This window comes from Arvicanthis niloticus, chromosome 24 (genome assembly GCF_011762505.2).
Source record: "Arvicanthis niloticus isolate mArvNil1 chromosome 24, mArvNil1.pat.X, whole genome shotgun sequence".
Taxonomy (NCBI): domain Eukaryota; kingdom Metazoa; phylum Chordata; class Mammalia; order Rodentia; family Muridae; genus Arvicanthis; species Arvicanthis niloticus.
Window position 1 is genome coordinate 14794502 of NC_133432.1, and position 18819 is coordinate 14813320.

General features: G+C 53.9%; 1 protein-coding gene across 3 annotated transcripts in view; it reads right to left on the minus strand.

Annotated features, from left to right (window-relative positions):
• Abcb9 (ATP binding cassette subfamily B member 9) overlaps positions 1 to 18819 on the minus strand; it is a 47412-nt gene that overhangs the window by 14469 nt on the left and 14124 nt on the right. For 2 of the 3 annotated variants that reach the window (XM_076922881.1, XM_076922882.1), the window contains exons 2-8: positions 13532 to 14206; positions 7227 to 7341; positions 6676 to 6806; positions 5550 to 5755; positions 3365 to 3562; positions 2127 to 2255; positions 564 to 752 (exon numbers count right to left, since the gene is read on the minus strand). In XM_076922881.1, the coding sequence (XP_076778996.1) occupies positions 564 to 752; positions 2127 to 2255; positions 3365 to 3562; positions 5550 to 5755; positions 6676 to 6806; positions 7227 to 7341; positions 13532 to 14120 (1557 nt within the window). In that variant the 5' untranslated portion in view covers positions 14121 to 14206. The remainder of the gene's footprint in view (positions 1 to 563; positions 753 to 2126; positions 2256 to 3364; positions 3563 to 5549; positions 5756 to 6675; positions 6807 to 7226; positions 7342 to 13531; positions 14207 to 18819) is intronic. The other variant, XM_076922883.1, reaches the window with a different exon arrangement.

Genomic DNA, 18819 nt, shown 5'->3' on the forward strand with positions numbered 1-18819 from the left:
TGCCACTCACTGCTGTGCAGTCCAGGGGCGGGGCCGGAATTTGTGGTCCTCCTGCCCTGAGCCACATTAGTAGCTGGGATGACAAGCCTGAGCTACCAGGACTGGCTTGGTGGCTCCTTTGTCTGAGAGCCACCTGTGTAGCTCCTGCTCCCTGATTGAAGGTCGCCTCCGAGGTGAGGCTCTGCTTGGCTGTCACTACCTCTCCCTCAACAGAAGCCGGACCCATTACTTTGCCAGTGCTTCTGGAGGGGTGTGGCATGCAAATTAAGGATTATGTTTACACCGATTGCAGCACAGCGTTAGTTCACCAATCTGGTTCTTGTCAAGTTACTAAAGAAGCCCCCACCCCCATCACACACAAGCCTTCATTTGGTACTGGGGATGGAAGCCAGGCCTGGTGCCAGCTAGGCAGGCCGTCTACTTGTGCCACACCAGCCCTCCCCAGCAGGTCTTACTGGAGGGTTAATGGTCAGCTTCTCAGTGGAGCCCCTGCCTCTCTTGCTTCTGGCCACACACCCAAGATGTGGGAAGGATGGTTCTGGCAGGCCTTGAGCCGCTCTTACCTGCAGGACCTGCGTGTGGGGCCGAGTGCGGTAGGTGAAGGTTACATTCTCAAAGTCCACCCTGCCCTCGAGGTGGTCAGGGGCCAAGTTTCCATCATGCACCATGGTTGGCTTCCGGTCAATGAACTCAAACACCTTCTCGGCAGCCCCCACTCCCTGCATCAGGCCGCTATAGACGGAGCCCACGGACTGCAGGGAAGACACACATCCTGGTCCCACCGACAGCCCATTCCTGACACCTACCACTCATGGGGTGTGGGGAGGTCATGGGTCAGAGCTGCAGCTTTGAGGAGACGCAGGGAGCCCCCAGATGCCACCTGCTGGTGCAGCAGACAGTGGCCATGAAGACAACAAAGGTGGGAGGAAAAAGTAAGGCCACCGTGTCTGGGCATTAGGAGCCAGGGCCCAGGGTTGGACCCTGCAGAGGGTATGTGTGGTGAGCAGGGCAGAGTAGGCAGGCGTCCAGCCTTCCTCTGGCTGCCACAGCACATTCTATGCCCCCCCCCTTTTTTGTAAAGACAGGGTCTCACAATGTAGCCCTGGCTATCCTGGAAGTTAATATGTAAAACAGGCTGGCCTTGAACTCTCAGAGATCTGCTGGCCTCTGCCTCCCAAGAGGCAAGCTGGGATTAAAGGTGTGCGACAACCTGGCAATTGTTTTTCTGGGCCTCAGGTAGTCCATGCAGACTGTCTCATACAACTCAGTATGTATGTAGCTGAAGATGATCCTGTGAGGCAGGACTTTACCATGTGACCAGGCTGACCTAAAACTCACAGAGATACACCTGTCTCTGCTTCTGGGGTTAAAGGTATGCCTGATGCCCTACTAGGTGTTGGGGAGGGGAAGGAAGTCCACAAAAGGCAAGTCATGATGTGGGGTCCCCTCCCTCTGGGACAGCACAGAACCTTGGAGACATCCCAGTTGCAGTGTTACTGACTTGAGGCCCAAGCTTCTAGCTGTTGGTTCCCTGCTGCTTCCACCCTAGGCAAAGGCCCCAGGCCCACTCTCCTGCCTCCACCTCTCAAGTGCTGTGGGATGGAGCCCAGTTTCATGTAGCTCAAGCACTCTGCCAAGGGAGCCAACCTCAGCCCTAATTTAATCTTTAAAATGGGTCTTAATGGATACTCTGTATACATTCTCTGTGGCTACAAACACGCCCAATGTAAACATGAACAAAACAGTAGCCGTCTTCACTGAGTGCCTTTAAAGCAATGAGGTGGCTTCTCTCAGAAACAAGACAGTGCAAATATTTTGCCCCCACCTCACGCCGAGGGAAGTGGCAGCAGATGCCTGCCTGGCTCCTGTGTGCAGCCCTTGAGGTACTGTTATAGTTATGTCCACCTTGGGAACCAAGTTAACACCAAGATGGCACATGGTTGCTGTGAACTCAGTCGGAGCTCACGGCACACTCAACATGCCTGTCAGTGTTCTAACGGGTCATCGTTTGTTCCAGTTCAGAAGTTGGTCTCTGGCTGGTCTTGGGCAATCTTGCATGCATTCCCACCCCAGGGAAACCAGAACCTCTCACCGTACATCCCTGGCCCTCCCAGGCTGCCCCTCACCTCCATGCAGTCTCCCAGGACAAACTCATAGATGATGAAGGCGATAAGGTTGCCGCTGCTCATCTGGCCCGAGATGACCAGGTGGCCCCCGTAGTACAGGATGCTGACCTGGACCACCAGGAGCGTGAGCTGCACCGAAGGACAGGGCATGGCTTATGCTTCCAGGCCTTAGCCAGCCCTGGGCCTGTCCTCTACTCTGTCCCCCAACTCTGTTCCTCTGTTAGTAAGCGCAGGGAAACAGAAGCTGGAGAGGGCTTCAAATCACTGGGCTTAGTGACAGCGTCTTTTCCCACTAACCCATCTCACTGAGTGCTGGAAGGCAGCCTTAGAAGCTCTGAACACCCTGCCACCAACGGAAACTTCATTGCCCTGTCTGTCACTCACACCCCTCCCCCAGCAGCCCCTACAAAGGCCCCTAGCTGGAGCAGACTGTGGGCTTGGCAGCAGAACAAGGCTTTCTTTGTCAGGCCCTGGCTGGCACATGCCACCTTCAAGTTCCTCTGCTGGGCAGGCAGGGCTATTCATTCTCATTGCAAAGAGCATGGCTCAGAGAGGTTGGTGCACTGATAAGATCACACAGCAGCCAGTCAGAGCAGGCTAGTGAGGCCTTTCTTCCTTTAAGTATGCTCCTGAAGAAGGGCAGTATCTTGGGGACCTCCTGCTGTGGAGGGTTTTTTTTTGGGGGGGGGGGATGAGACAACCCACAACCTTCCCAGTATCCCCAGCAGCCCTTCCCCACCCCAAGGCAGAGTGAAGTCAGCAGCTGGGTAAGTGTCCCTGTGCATGGCGGAAGGTGCCCAGCTGTGGATGAGCGGACAGAGGCTTGGCAGGCATTTTTAAGGGGTGGTGTCTCAGGTAGTGGCACCTGAGTAGTCCTTGCCTCCTGGCTCCCCTGTACCCCTCTAGCTACGTCCTCCCATGAAACTCTGTATCTCCCTGCCCCCCACCACTCCCAGGCCAGCCTAGCTCCTACCTCCTAGACTATTGGGACAGAGACAAACCAAGTTCTCTCCATTCTCTAGGGAGGGGCTGAGACCTAGGTTGGACCCTAGCTAGCCTGAGGATACAAGCTCCTACTGACCCTGCCACCTTGTAGGGGGGACAGAGGCCTCTGAAGGAAGGGCACTGTGGTCTTTCCAGGAAAGACACCCACATGTAGGGGACCTGGACTGTCACTTAAGTGAGGGGTTCCTATCTGGACGCCCATCCTCTCACCCCTGGTGTCTGACCACACATACCCCACTGCCCCAGACATAGGACATGTAGGCCGCCGCCTCCTTCCTGTTCAACTTGTACACCTGCTGAAGCTTCCGCAAGAACACCTCTGCCTCCTCCTCCTCGTTGGCAAAGCTGCGCACCGTCTTCATGGCGCTGATGGTCTCCTCGGCCGTGGTGCTGGCTCTGGCCAGGGCGCTCTGGACCTCCTTGGAGAGCCTCTGTGCACAGAGACGGGCAGGACAGCCTCACTATCCTTCCGAGCCCACCTCCATCCCATTCTGTCCACCCCAGCCCCATCTCCTCCTAACTGATGGGACAGACTCAAGAGAACAAACCCAGTGGAGCTCCTGGGGTGTAGGCCAGCTTCTGAGGGCTGGGAGATTCTTATGTCACTCATAGTGCCCAGCACTGGGGGGCAGCGAAGCAGGCTCCCACTGACACTGGGTGAGACCACTGACCACACTTTGACTACAGCTAGCTCTAGAAAAGGAGCGTCCGACCTGGCCCTGCACTGGCATAAGAATGGTAGTCCCCGATGTTGCTCAGGCATACACAGTATGGAAACACCGAGCACTAAGGGGCAGTGTTTATTATCAGCACAGACTAGGCGAGAATGTGACATTCCAGACACATGTGCCATGACCACCACAGGCTGGGAAATCTGCTCACACAGTGAGGAGAGGCAGCTTCGGAGGGGAAACGGCCCTGCCATTACTGCTCTGCAGTAATTCACACAACAGCTGCCCTTCCTATAGGGCAGGATGGGACGGTGCTCTAGCTGGTCTCATGACCTGAATGTCACACTTGGTCACAGGGAGCAGAAAGAGAAAAGGCACACTGCACCTCGGAGGAACCAGGCAGGCCCCAAGTCATGTCTGGTTTATATATTTGTGTGTGTGTTTTCCTTAATTACTCTGTGTGGCAGGGACACAGGCAGAAGTCCCCTGGCATGGGTCAGCTTACAGAGTTGATTATGCCCTCGCACCTTTTCGGTTTTTGTTTGGTTTGGTTTGGTTTGGTTTGGTTTTTTGAGACAGGGTTTCTCTGTGTAGTCCTGGCTGTCCTGGAACTCACTCTGTAGACCAGGCTGGCCTCGAACTCAGAAATCCACCTGCCTCTGCCTCCTGAGTTCTGGGATTAAAGGCGTGCGCCACCACCGCCGGGCGCCCTTGCAGCTTTTCGTGGACTCTGGGGACTGGACCCAGGCCACTGGGTTTGCACAGCAGTGCCTTTATTCCTTGGACCTCTCACAGCCCAGATCACATCTGGCTGCAGGTGGTCTGTGTGCTTTGCAAAGGTGGAAGACCCTAAGCAAATTTCTTCAAGGCTCTGCCCACTTGGAGGTGGGGCCTGAGGTGGACAGGGTAGAGGCCAGTGGGAAGGAGGGACAGTGGAGGCAGGGTGGAGGTGGGCAGGGAACAGGCTCCATCCAACCATGTACGTCCCCCTCAGTGAGGAACTAGTGTAGAATCCGTGATCAGGGCTTAGGGATGGTGGCCTTTTGCTGGAGATTGAAGGGAAACTGTTTTACACAGAGGAGGGTCCTAAAGCTAGGAAAAGAGACCCACCCAGCAGGGCTGGGGGCTCCCCTCAGGATCCCCAGGGATTCCTGAGCCTTTCATGGGGTGCAGACTTGCCAACTTAGCCCTGCAGCTCCTGCAAATCCAGGAGACCAGGGTGACTCCAGTTGACAGGCTATGGCAGAGGAACTTCAGGCTGCCTCATAGTATATCAGAGGCAAGGCCCAAGTCACCAACCCCCTCAAAACCAGAGGGTCAGACTCTGCCCTTATCATCTACCCCAAGAGCCACCTGCCAGTTTCACAGAGCCACCAGGTACACTCGTACCACAGAGCTTTTGTCTGTACACTTTACTCAGAACACGGTCCTGAGAAAGGCCACCTTCCTCAGGTCCCGCTAGCTACTCCATGCTCACAGCTTCACTTTGTGCTTGTCCTCAGTACCTACCAGGGCCTCCCCTCTGGCTCAAGGTGGGTCTGAACGTGTAGTGGCAGCCCTCAACCACCTGCCTGGCTGATACCTAAGGCCAGGTGTCACCTGCAGCCTGCTTCACTGCTTCCCAGTGCCGGGCACAGTAGGTGCTCAGGAAACACCCAGTGGCCAAGTGAAGACAATGAATGAACACAGACTGCCTCAGAACTCTCGAAGCAGACATAGGCGCTGCCGGGGACCAGGCGCTGCCTACCTTGTAGTACTTGCCGTAGATGTTGGACACCATCATGATGATGGGGAAGCCCATGAAGGTGACCAGGGAAAGCTGCCAGGAGAGGCTGAACATGAAGACCACCACGCCCGTGACCTTGACCGTGTTCCTCAAGAAGATGTTGATGTTCTGGGAGACCAGGTCGCTGACCATGGTGGTGTCGGAGGTGAGGCGGGAGATGAGGTCCCCTGGAACACAGGCACTCAGCCCTCTGTGGCAAGGATGCCCAGGGCTGCCAGGGTGGGTGGAGGGGACACTAAGGGGCTTCTGAGACGGATAACAGGAGTCAGACCCCTCCCCACTATGCTATCTGAGATTGACAGGGAGCACTTCTGGAAAACTAGGGAGCTGGCCCCACCCCGGTACCATTTTTTCCTCCTTTGTTTTGTTTGAGGCCAGGGTGGCCTTGACAGGGTCGCAGGTGTGTACCACACATGGTTCCAGCATGCTGTGTGAGGCACCTGCCTGTCCACGGAGTGGAAACTGGCTGCAGGTCAGCTGGGGAAGGCCAGCGTGATCGCACACACGTACCCACCACAGCAAGACTTCAGACTTCTCTTTGCTAGTCCTCACTGGTAAACACCCCCACCTCCACCTCAAAAATAGCCTCCTGAGCTCAGAGAGGAACACACAGCAATATTTCTCACACACTATGGGACACTGGACTAGAACCCTTGCAGCACCCATGGGCGGCTACTACAGGAGGGAAAGAGTCCCTGTGGGTGAGGGGTGGGACAGGTGTGGACTGGCCCAGTGCCTGGGACCAGGGTGGACATGTTGTGTCTCTCCTTGCTGGCTCTTCCCAGCACTTGGTCCACAGGAACTGGGCCTCTGCAGGCCTCACTCTGGGGCAGCACTGGGCCCTGAGTTTTCACAAGACAAGAGACGCCGTGGTCACTGCAGAGAGCTCAAGAGGCCTGGCCAGGGTCTTGTGGTAACCCCAACTCACACTAAGACGTCACCAAGCAGCATAGTATCCCAGGTTCCACCCTGAACTGGACCACAGGAAGTGCTGGAGGGGCAAGCAAGCCATGCAGCTGTTGGGGGTCCCACAGGAAGCTAGCTCAAAGGACACCCTGGACACCCAAAGTCCCCAGGAGGGACCAACCTGTGCGATTCTCGTCAAAGAAGCTTGTCTCCTGTGACACCAGTGATCGGAAGAGACAGTTCCGGAGGCGAATGTTCAGTCTGGCAAATACGAGGGTGAAAATACCGCCCCGAATACCTGCGGCCAATGAGCTGATTGCAGATGAGAGACGGTATAGCCGGTGTCCTTCCGGCAGCCAGCACCACCCACCAGCAGCCCTTCCTCCCCAAGGACAGACAGGCCACTCTGTAGGGATGGCGTCCGGGACTAACCTCCCTCACTTCCCAGTAAGTCCTACACCAAGGGTAAGGGACTCAACCCTGGCAGCCAGACCCTTCTAGAACAGTATAAAAAGCCAGTCCTTTGGGCTACATATTCACACACCAGCCAGGGAGAGAGAAAAAGATCTGCAGGGACTGGAACCATTTTCGGAGACAAGAGGGTATGCCTCTAGGATGTGGCCCAGCCAAAAGGTTCCCAGTTCGTTTGGGAGGTTGCCGTGGTGCTGGGCTGGCCTTGCACCCTCCTGCCCTCCCTCCTGCAGGAGTGATGTGTATGGGCTGGGTGGCTACCTGCCGATGGCCAGCAGGCAAACGACAACAACAGCGGTGGTGAACTGGTCCATGCTCTTCTGGATCACAATGCTGTCAATGGCCCGGCCAGTGTAGTAGGGCAGGAAGGTCTCACCTGTGGGGGAGACGGGCAGGCTCAGCGGGGAGCCCACAGTCACCCTCTCTGCTCACCCAGTCCAAGGTCTGTTCTTTGATGCCTGCTTGCCCCTGCTGTGGCTAAACTGTCAACTTGATGGGACTTAACCATCATGGAAACAAACCTCTGGGCACAGCTGTAGGGAGTTTCTAGACTGGTGGTGGGAAGACATCACAAACATGAGCTACACGGGTCCAAGGGCTGAGGTCCCTGACCAAATAAAACGGAGAGAGCAAACTTAGCACCACTGTTCATCTCCGCTTCCAGGGTGATGCCATGTGACCTGCAGCATCATGTGGCCGAGCCATGACTTCCACACCAAGATGGACTGTGCCCTCAACTGGGAGCCAGGGTCAACCCAGAGAAGATAAACAAATACATCTCCCTTCAGAGAACACATAACATGACACGTATCCACAGCCCGGGCTGACACGGATGACGCCTGGGCGGCAAGCATTGGAAGCCACCGACTCGTTCCCTCCAGCGTAGGGCCTGTCACAGGGTTGGACATCACCCATTCCATGTAGGCCACAGAACTCAACAGTAGCCGAGGGGTGACAACGGTCACTTCCTTCTTCCAGGTGTGGACTTCACCTTCTAGAACCAGGAAGACCTTGCAGGCGTGGCTCCAGGCCATGCTGGTCCCACCCCTCTGAGGGGAGGCACTCTATGGCTGGCAGGGTGAACTCTCATCCACAGATTTCCTGTGTCTTCACCTTGCTGACTCAGTGGGTCACAGAGCAAGGAAGAGGAATGGCTGAGAGTCGACACAAGTTCATACATGTTGAAGATCTCCTATGTAGGAGGTGGGACTTTGCGGTGTGCTTCACTCGGAAGCTGGGATGAGCCTTTCAAAGCTCTGCCCTGCTTTTCCTGCAGCTGCCCCGGGGAGGGGTCTGGGGTGGGGGTGATCTATAGACGGGTGGCTACAGTCCCTCTTCTCTAAGGACACTGGTGTGCTTGCTTTGGATGCAGACAGCAACCCTCAGCAGACACCAAACCCAGCAGCACCTCTGGTTCCTTGCACTGGCGATAGAGCCAATCCCTGGCCATGGGTGGCACAGTGGCTCTCACCTGCTCCAAGGCTGTCGGATTCATCCTCCCCAGAAGAACCAAAACACCTGCCTCCCAATATTCCGGAATGCCCACTCTCACAAAATGGTCAGTGCAGAAGCACGGCCTCTCAAGGTCAGGTCTCTGTCTCCTGGGGTCTCCTCACTGCAGCAATTTGCTTAGGCTGAGCTGGGCATGAGGCTGGACACAGGTACATTCTCCATACCTAGCAGCTTGCAGTCTGGCCTTCCGTGGGGAAATAGCGCCCTCTGTTGGATGCGGAGCAGGAACCTCAAGGGAGCCATCTAACTCTGGCCAGATGGGGATTCCAGCCACAGCTGGCTTATACCTGAGCTGAAGCTCAGCCTCAGTTTACCCACAGGGAAGAAAACCTTGTAGAATTCTGATTATTATGATCTATGTGGTCTTGGATGCTGGGGGTACAGGGCAAACCCAAGAAATCTGTAAGCATCATGGACACTCCGAATTCTACACTAGGCTTCAGGAGTATTTCCTAAATCTGACCTCTGCTGCTGCCTCAGTAGTCCCACCCTGCTCTAAGTCAGCCATCTCGCCTGGACTGTCTCAGAGGCTGCTCTCCACCTTTGAACTCAGATCTTGGCCATCTCAGCCCAACACAGCCCAATCACTCCCTGCCCTCTCGGGGTCAGAGCCAAGGTCTTTGCAAAGGCTTGTGGCAGCCATTCAGGAAGACATGGGACTTCAGCCTCCCCTCGCTCACCCTGCCCCAGCCCTGCTAGCCTCGGCGCCTCTTTAACAACCGGGTTCCTTCTGCCTCAGGACCTGTGCACAGCTGACCCTCTGCCTGGGGCACATCTTACCTCAGACATCTGTTCCTTTATCTCCTGTGAATCCCAAATGTCACCCGCTGTTCTTACGGGGTTGGTATTTTTGTTCCTGCTATTTGTGGAAACGACTTCTTTCCACAGAGGAGGAGACTGGAGCTCTGAGCACTGACATTGCTTGCCCACATTTCTATACAGTCCAGATTCCAAGAAACCCAGTGAAAGAATCCTGCTTTACACTGCTCAGGTGCCAAGGCAGAAGGATTTCAAGTTGAGGGGGTCACCTTCAGTGATATAAGACCCTGTCTCAAATAGCAAAATCAAGCCAGCTGTGGTATAGCACACGCCTATAGTCTCACTTGGGAGGTGGAGGCAGCGATATGAGGCACTCAAGGCCAGCCTGGGCTACATGAGGTCCTGTCTGAATGAGAAAGCCACAAATAACCAGGAGCTAAGAAACGGTACAGTGCTTGCCGTGCAAGCTTGCGTTCAGACCCCTGGTACTCATAAACAGCTGGGCGTGCTGGCATGTGTCCTGGGACTGCCACCAGACAGACAGCCCAGCTCCAGGCTCAGTGAAAGACCCTGTCTCAAAAGACAAGGTGGAGGGTGACCGAGGAAGACGGCTAACACCAACTTCTGGCTGCATACTCCCATGTAGGTACTATATACATACGTACACAAACATAAAATGGAAAACAAACAGACGAGAACCCTGAGCCGCTGAGATGGCTCAGTGGGTAAGGTTCTGGCCACCAAGCCTGACAACCCGAATTTCATGCCAGAACCTATATGGTGGAAGGAGAGGACTGACTCTCTTAAGTTATCCTCTGGGTGCCACTTACAGGGCACGGCATCTGCTCAACCAGCCCCTTTGCCAAATAAATAAATTTAAAATGTGATTTTAAAATGATATGGACTGGAGAGATGGCTCAGTGGGTAAGAGCACTGACTGCTCTTCCAGAGGTCCTGAGTTCAATTCCCAGCAACCACATGGTGGCTCACAACTGTCTGTAATGGGGTCCGATGCCCTCTTCTGGTGCATCTGAAGACAGCTACAGTGTACTCACGTATATAAAATAAACACACACACACACTCACACACAAAACAAATTAGCCATGAAAATAATTTAAGAAAAATAGAAGAATACTGAGAAATCCAGGACTATATAAAAAGACCCTGTCTCAGAAAATAAAATTTAAAAGAATCTTTACAATAAGAGACAGGGCTGATGCCCGGGGCACCTTTAATCTCAGCATTCGGGGAGGCAGAAGTTCTGTGAGTTTAAGGCCAGTCTGGTCTACACAGAGAGCTCTAGGACAGACAGTGTTATATAGTGAGAACCTGTCTCACTATAAACACACACACACAGAAGTCGGGGGATATGTGTGTTTCAGATAGCTGAAACACTTCCTCACTCAGTGGCTGGCTTTTCAACATTTAGGTCATGGGGGCACAGACAGGGGCCAGCAGAGGTGAACACTTGTGGACGGCAGAGACTGCGGTCATGGCACCGCACACCTGTTCTGCACCTATGCTGGTGCCCTGCTTGTCTCTCTCAGCACTCACAAGCACCACACCCACTGCAGGGCAAGAAACGGAGCCTTTGCTTGCTGAGCATCAGTGCTTCTGGACCTGATGTAACCCTGAGGGCTGAACTTAGAGGCACTGTAGTCATCTGTGCCCCTTGAGCATGCCACAGCAACATAGGGCCACCACAGGCATAGGGACAAGGTCATGGAGTGACATCTGGTTCCAGCGATCAGCACCGGGGGTTCAGTCAGACCTGGCAATATCACCAGCACAATGGCTGAGGTGCACAGAAAGGCCAGTCAGATGAATCCAAGATGGCTAGCCAAGAAGGGGCCTAGGCCTTTGATACAAGTGCAGGAGAAGCTGGTTAAACAGAACGGGTCAGCCTGGAGCTCACAGCCACTCAAGGCTAACCTGCTCCCCATGCCAAGATTTATCTGAGGCATTTTATCTTCTTAGCTCATTGGCCCTCCCTGTCCCTCGACACCATGGGGACTATGGCTTAAATTTTACATCCCCTCAAAAGCTTGTGCGATAGAGGACAGCTCCCTTCGTGGGACTTGGTGCAAACGTTAGGAGGCTGGGCTTAGTGATGGCCGGTATGCCTTTCTTTCCATCCCTCCCCCTTCATCGATCTGTCTCTCTTCTTCCTGGCTACTGTGAAGTGAGCAGCCTTGACCTACTACACTCTGGCCATGATGTTCTGGCTCACAATAGGCCCCGTATCCATGAACCCAGACAACCGTAGCTGGAACCAGATTCCACGAGCCATGCTAACCTCTCGCTTTCATGCTGTTGTCCTGGGCATTGTCACAGCTACACACAGCTGATTGAATTGGGGACTGTATCCCAGCTTTACAGACACAGAGACCAACTGCTTCATATCACAGAAACTCTAAAGGGAGGAACTGAGGAGATGGGGGATGGGGAGAGGGATCTTGGAGGAAAAGGTGGTAGCACCTGCCAGCTCAGGTTCACTGGCCTTCTTTGAGAACACTCTGTGTCACCACCCCCAGGGACAGGTACCACAATGTACCAAGCTTTATGCTTGCCATTCCCCACAAGAGAGAAGTACAGTACAGAAAGGTTGATAGACTTATCCCAGGTCACACAGCTCACCGAGACCCCAGGCCCTGCCAGTGGGACAAGCTATGGAGTCTCAATCTTGCAATGCCTCCTTCCTGCACATGCTTCAGGAGAGGACCAGACCTTCAGCACCACACACTTAACTTTCAAACCAAGACCTGCTTCACCCTTCAGCTCCATTCAGTCACACGAGGCAAGCTCATGCGGCGGGAGACAGACGGGGAAAGAGCGGTGCTACAGCACACAGTAGAATTCTATGCAGCCAGAGAAAGCAATGTTGGGAGGGTGTCCAGGAGACCTTAGAAAAACACACAAGCAAGAATCCAAACAGCTGGACAGTGGTGGCGCACGCCTTTAATCCCAGCACTTGGGAGGCAGAGGCAGGCGGATTTCTGAGTTCGAGGCCAGCCTGGTCTACAGAGTGAGTTCCAGGACAGCCTGGGCTACCCAGAGAAACCCTGTCTCAAAAAAACAATAATAATAATAATAATAATAATAATAATAATAATAATCCAAACAGTATACACAGGTGAGGAGTGGCGTCCTAGGAGCTACGCTGGGAAACACCAAAAAGAGAGGACAAAGGCTTGCTCAGGGAGATTCCCCACCCCCCACTCCCACTCCCACCCCATGTGCAAAAGTTGAGCGTGACAGCATGTGGCTATAATCCCACTGCTGTGGAGGTGCAGACAGGAGGATCATGGGGGTGGCTGACAGCTTCTCTAGCCAATCAATGAGTTCCAGGTTCAGTGAGAGATCCTGTCTCAAAAATAAAGGCTGGAGAGATGGCTCAGTGGTTAAGAGCACTGACTGCTCTTGCAGAGGACCTGGGTTCAATTCCCAGCATCCACATAGCAGCTCACAACTGTCTGTCACTCCAAGATCTGACACCCTCACACAAGATATATATGTGGACAAAACACCAGTGCACATAAAATAAATAAATCATTAAAAAAAAATAAGGTGGCGCACGCCTTTAAACCCAGCACTTGGGAGGCAGAGGCAGGCGGATTTCTGAGTTCGAGGCCAGCCTGGTCTACCAAGTGAGTACCAGGACAGCCAAGGCTATACAGAGAAACCCTGTCTCGAAAAACCAAAAAAATAAAAAAAAATAAGGTGGATGATACACGCTGACCTCTGTGTACACACAAGAACACATATGTGTGTGTACATATGAGATGAGGAAATAAACAGGTCTCCTGCCCACATGGAAGTCTGTAACCTTCTCTGGTTAGCCCTGGGCCAGATAATTCGGGCAATTGGGTAGAATTAGCTAAACTTTTGCCTTTCCACCTCTCCTTTCCTTTTTTTTTTTTTTTTATGAGCACACTGTCTTCTCTTCAGACACACCAGAAAAGGGCATCAGATCCCATTACAGATGGTTGCTGGGAATTGAACTCAGAACCTCTGGAAGGGCAGCCAGTGCTCTTAACCGCTGAGCCATCTCTCCAGCCCCTTTGTATTTCTGAGACAGAGACCTACTCCTTGCCCAGGCTCTCTACAATCTCTCTACAATCCTCCTGCCTCAGTCTCTAAAATGCTGAGCTGACAAGGTAAGACACCGTCCCCATTCCTTCTGGGTCTCCGAAGGTGTGAAGCACTCACTAGAGAGGGAAGAGTCTGCTCAGCAGCCTGCCCTGCGTCCCTGGAGACCAAGCCTCAGCATGGTCGGACCCAAGGCCCCACTTACCCAGAGCTGCTACGATGAGGAAGAAGGAGGCAGCTACTAGGAAGGCCACGTCGGGCTTTGTATAGGACAGCAGCTTCTGTAGCGTGGCTCCAGATGCCTGCTCAGCAGGGGCCCCACCCTCCCCGTGGAAGCCCTCATTCCCTGGCTCCAGGGCCTCGGCTTCCGGCCGCACAGTGGCAAGCAGCCCCCACAGCAGGAAGGAGGCAGCCAGCGAGATGTAGGTCCACACGAAGAGTGCCCAGAACCATGGGTCCCGGATGGGCCTGCGCACCTCTGAGAAGAGGAGCAGTTTGGCCATGGCATAGATGCCCACGAAGAGGCACACGAGGGTGATGACGAGCCATGAGGCCCGCAGGCGCCTTGGCCCCAGAGCGCTGTTCTTGGCCACACCGATGGTAGCCCCCAGCAGCAGGCAGCTGCGGTACAGGCAGGCAGCCCAGAGGTCCAGCACCGAGTCGAAGATGTTAAAGTGTCGGATGTCCTCCAGTAGGCTGCGGTCCAGGTGGCTGAAGGCATAGATGGCCGTGGTCACCCCGACGTCCATGCTCACGAAGGCCAGCGTCACTACTACCGCCTTCCACAGCCTCATCCTGCTGGCTGGTGGCCGGCCGGGGATAGGGGCAGGCTTTGGTTCACCGGGGCAAGGCCATCACTGACAGCTGGGCAAGGCCACACCTGTGGGACAACAGAAAGCATCAGGGCTGCACCACCCGGAGAGAGAGTCTGGTAATTATAGTGATTTCCTGGGATGTTGGAGGTTCTTCTCATGCAAGGAACGTTTATTTAACATCTGCTGTAGGTGTGACTCGGTTCCTTGTGTTTGGGATTTAGCAATGAAAAAAAAAAAAAAAAAAAAACAACTGAGGCAGGTGTGGTGATTTAGGCCTCTAATCCCCACACTCTACTCCAGAAGGTAAAGCAGGGGGGACTTCACTGAGTTCAAGTTTGAGGTTAGCCTGGGTTACAGGGAGAGAAAGACACTTAAAAAACAAAACAAAAAACAACCATAAAAACAGGGTCTAGCCGGGCGGTGGTGGCTCACGCCTTTAATCCCAGCACTTGGGAGGCAGAGGCAGGTAGATTTCTGAGTTCGAGGCCAGCCTGGTCTACAGAGTGAGTTCCAGGACAGCCAGGGCTACACAGAGAAACCCTGTCTCGAAAAACCAAAAAAAAAAAACCAGGGTCTAGGGAAAATGAACGGCTCAGTGGGCAGAGCACTTGCGGTGTAAGCAGGGGGATTTGAGTTAAATCCCCAGGACCCACAAAAGCCAGACAGAATGCACTCCTCTATGATTCCCAGGGGGTGGGGTGTGAGTCAGAGACAGGTGGACCCTGGAGTTCACTGACCTCCAGATCCCATGAGCTCCAAGTTCAGTGAGAGACCCTGTCTCCAAACGTAAGGTGGAGGGCTACAGAGACGGCTCAATCATTACGAGCCGAGCCGTTGTTAACTGTTACGCTTGCAGAGAGAACCCAGCACCTGCATCAGGTGGCCCACAACCACCTGTAACGCCCCCTCCCTGAGATATGATGCCCTCTGGATGCCACGGGCTCCTGCACGCACGCGGTGCACATAAACTCATACAGGCACACACACAATAGCCGTAAATAAAAATAATCGTTATCAAAGGGTGGAGGGCAATGGAGAGAGACAGCTGACGTCAACCTCTGAAGCTCACTCGTGTGCACGCATGCAGATACACATGAACGCACTCGGGCGTGCGCGCGCGCGCGCGCACACACACACACACACACACACACACACACACACACAGCACGGGACAACAAGGAGAAACAAAAACCAGCAGACTGCAAAGATCCCTGCTCCTACGAAGATGCTGCCCTCTACAGGAGGAATATTAAAAGGGGACGCACTGGTTAAGGGCACCAGCTGCTCCCAAAGGACCCGGTTTGATTCCCAATAGCCACATGATAACTACAACCCATCTATAATGCCAATTCCAGGGGCTCCGACATCCTCCTGTGGCCTCCTTGGACACAGAATGCATGTGGTGCACACACATGTAGGCAAGATACTCATACACAGAAAATAAATATCATTCTTAAAAGAAAGAGACAACTGGTCATGACTGTCGAGAATGAAGTCTGTGAAAGGAGAAGGAGAGGTAACAGGGGAGGACACGTGTGCAGAAGACTCAGAAGAGGTGAGGGAGAGAGGCTTGGTGACTCAGGCCTGGGATTCTAGCCACCGGAGAAGGCAAGAGGCTGGCAAGCTCGGAGTCAGCCTGGGCGACTAAGTGAGACCCAGTGTCAAATTTAAGAGTGGAGAGACAGTATACGGTTAACTCAGGGGTAGAATGCTTGCCTATGTGTGAGGCCCTGGGTTTAATGTCCAACACACACACACACACACACACACACACACACACACACACACAGAAAGAGAGAGAGAGAGAGAGAGAGAGACAGACAGACAGACAGACAGACAGACAGACAGGAAAGAATCGGCCCCAAGGATACACTGGGGAAAGCATTTTGGACAGGTAGAAGAGAAGGCCGGGGCCCTGAGGGATGAATGTATCCTTGGTAGTTGAGGAAGGCAAGGACTCAGGACTGGGGATCGGGAGGGCGATAGGGGTCACATGGAGGACTTTGTCACCACTGAGAGGGTGACGCTGAGATTAGCAGAGCTCAACAGATGGCCCTGGAGTCTTCACTGTCCCGGCTGCACAGGGTGGCAATGAGGTTTGGTGACTATAGATATCAGGCCAGGCACCCCTGGCACACATTAAGTGCTGCTGATAGCAACGGCAAACACTATATCTCAGCTCACATTTCACACTCTCGGGTTCCATGACAACCCAGAGACCTTTGTGTCTGCTTGGAAGTTTCCAGAGTCTTTAGATCCAGCCTAGGTTGGCCCTGACACCTAGCTATAGAGCTTGATTTTTCTTGGTTTTGCTGTCCACTCCACTGAAGCTCCTCCCACAAGGGGTCCCTGAGGACTCACTAGGGCCTGGGAGAGCCCAGAGTTTGAGGGACACCAGATGTGTCCCTCACATCTTGTGGTTGGGGGTGGAGTTTGTTTGGGGTCAGTTTAGGACCTGGCTGGGGCTGACCCTGTGCACTGACCAACTCCTGACCAGATCTTCCTAAGAGGAAGTGATGGTGTCCTATCTGTAAAGTGGACAATGCTCCCAGCCCTGTGTGGAGGGGGAGGCACCGAGTGACAGGACAGTCAGTCCTGAGGGACACCTTTCCCCCGCTGCTCTGGACCCCACACCATGGGAACTGACTTTGAACTGTTGAGGGATCTAACCTTTTACATGAGGTCAGTATGTCTGCATCTCCATTGACACTTGGAGAAACTGAGGCACTGGAAGACAAAGTCACCTGCTCCAGTCACTCAGCCAACATGGGCCCAAACCCAAAAAAGCCCCTGTGTGAAGGACCCCAGCACCAGGGTCCTCCACCTGTGCGCACTGCATGCCTGACATACAGCAGGCATCTAATACCTGCACTGAGTGCTTATAAAAGGAGCCGAGCCCCGCACCGCCTGCTTTTCACATGTTAGATTATCCTCAAGATGACTCTGTGAGGTTTGCACTGTCATCATCTCCACATAGCCAGTGGCGAAAATGAGGCCTGGAGAACAATTTACCCAGCATCCCACAGCTGGTGAATGGCAGAGCGGTCAACGTAACTTCTGAGTACAATCACAATCAACACTGACAGGAGCTGCTCCTTTAAGAAAAGTAGTCAGTGATGCTCAGGCAAGAAGCAGAAGTGATAGCAGCAAGAGCCTGCATTCTCTGGTGGGGACATAAGCATGGCACGGCCAGACTCCCATGAAATACATTCTAATTTTACAGTTTAGACACTCGAGGCATAGAGAGGTCAAATGACCCGCCCCCTGTCACACAGCCAGCGTTCCAAAGTCTGTGCTCCATGCCTCTATACTTGATGACAGTCTCTTCCAGGTGGACATGCCCCCTGATGTTAAGAAAGAGGCATGGGTTGGGGGGTCCCAACCCTCGGGGGCTTGTTGTTTCTTTTAATTTTATTTTATTTTTTATTTTTATTTATCATCCAGACACTGCCGGGCAGATTTGAGTGTGTCAGAGTTATAGCTTGATTAGTCAGCATCTGCCTTTCCAGAGGGAGCCAGGGCCAAGTGGGGTCAGGGCAGAAAGAAGGAGTGAGACAGGCAGGCTCCCTTGCCCCAGCCTTCCTCCATCCATGCGAGGTCTGGGCTGCCAATGCAGCTCCTGGGCTCAGTCTGCTGCAATGCAGACGCCTCAGGGAGTGTGAGTGGGTGAAGCTCCACTCAGAGCCCAAGAAGGGAAGCTCTTGGCCTAGCGCCATCCCAGGCCTCCTGCCAAGCAAGTGCCTGCCAGGCACCCAACTACTGTCTTCCTGGGGTGGGCCAGGGTTCCATGGCCCCTAGGAAGGGGACAAGGCCCAAGAGTAACACAGGAAGATCAGCCAGAAATGGAGAGCTAGCCTGCAGGCCAGGAGCTAACCAGCCTCCCTTCTGTCAGTCATGGGAGATTCCTTCCTGAAACCCCAACAGCCTGAGTTAGCCAGGTGCCCACACCTAAGAGCTCCGAGTGCCTGTGTCCTCATGGAAGAACACTCCAGAGGCTAACATCAGAGGCTAGCTGAAGCACTTTTGTAGGTGACAAAAACGAAGCCGGGAAGGGAGGTAGGAAGGCTTGTCTCGGGGTCATCCAAGGCAGAGCACCCATAGTACCTAGGTGCCCTGCCTCACCAGAGCTACAGCCAGGCTTCCACAGATGAGAATCCAACTCAGGGCAGGGCAGGTTTTAATCCTGGGGCGGGGGTGGGATGGCAGGTTCCTCTTGTCAGATAGGCGACTGAAGAGTGCAGTGGGGGAAGCCACAATCACATCGTCCTCGGGATAGAAGCTGACGACAGGGAGGCTAAGGTAGCACGCCTATCCCCCATGTGCCCGGACTCTGAGGACACACAGCTAGGTGGAACTGGAGGACAAATTGTGGGCACACAGGTGACACGAATAGCCCAAAGAGACAAGGGCAAGATGGTGGCTGGAGAGAGCCGCAGGCCTTGCTAAGGGGCCTAAAGGATCCAGGAAGGCAAGGCAAGTTGCCTTGACCCAAATGCTATGGCAAGGCACAAGACTGGCAAGTGGTCCCTGCCCCACTGGGTTGTGTTTTGTATTGGTGCTGGGGGCAGGACTTGGGATCTTGCTCATGCTAGGTAAGAACTCTCCCACTGAGCTACCTCCCAAGTGCAGGGGTTCTTCTATTTTTTTTTCCCCTTGGAGGGGATACAGCTTGGAGTAC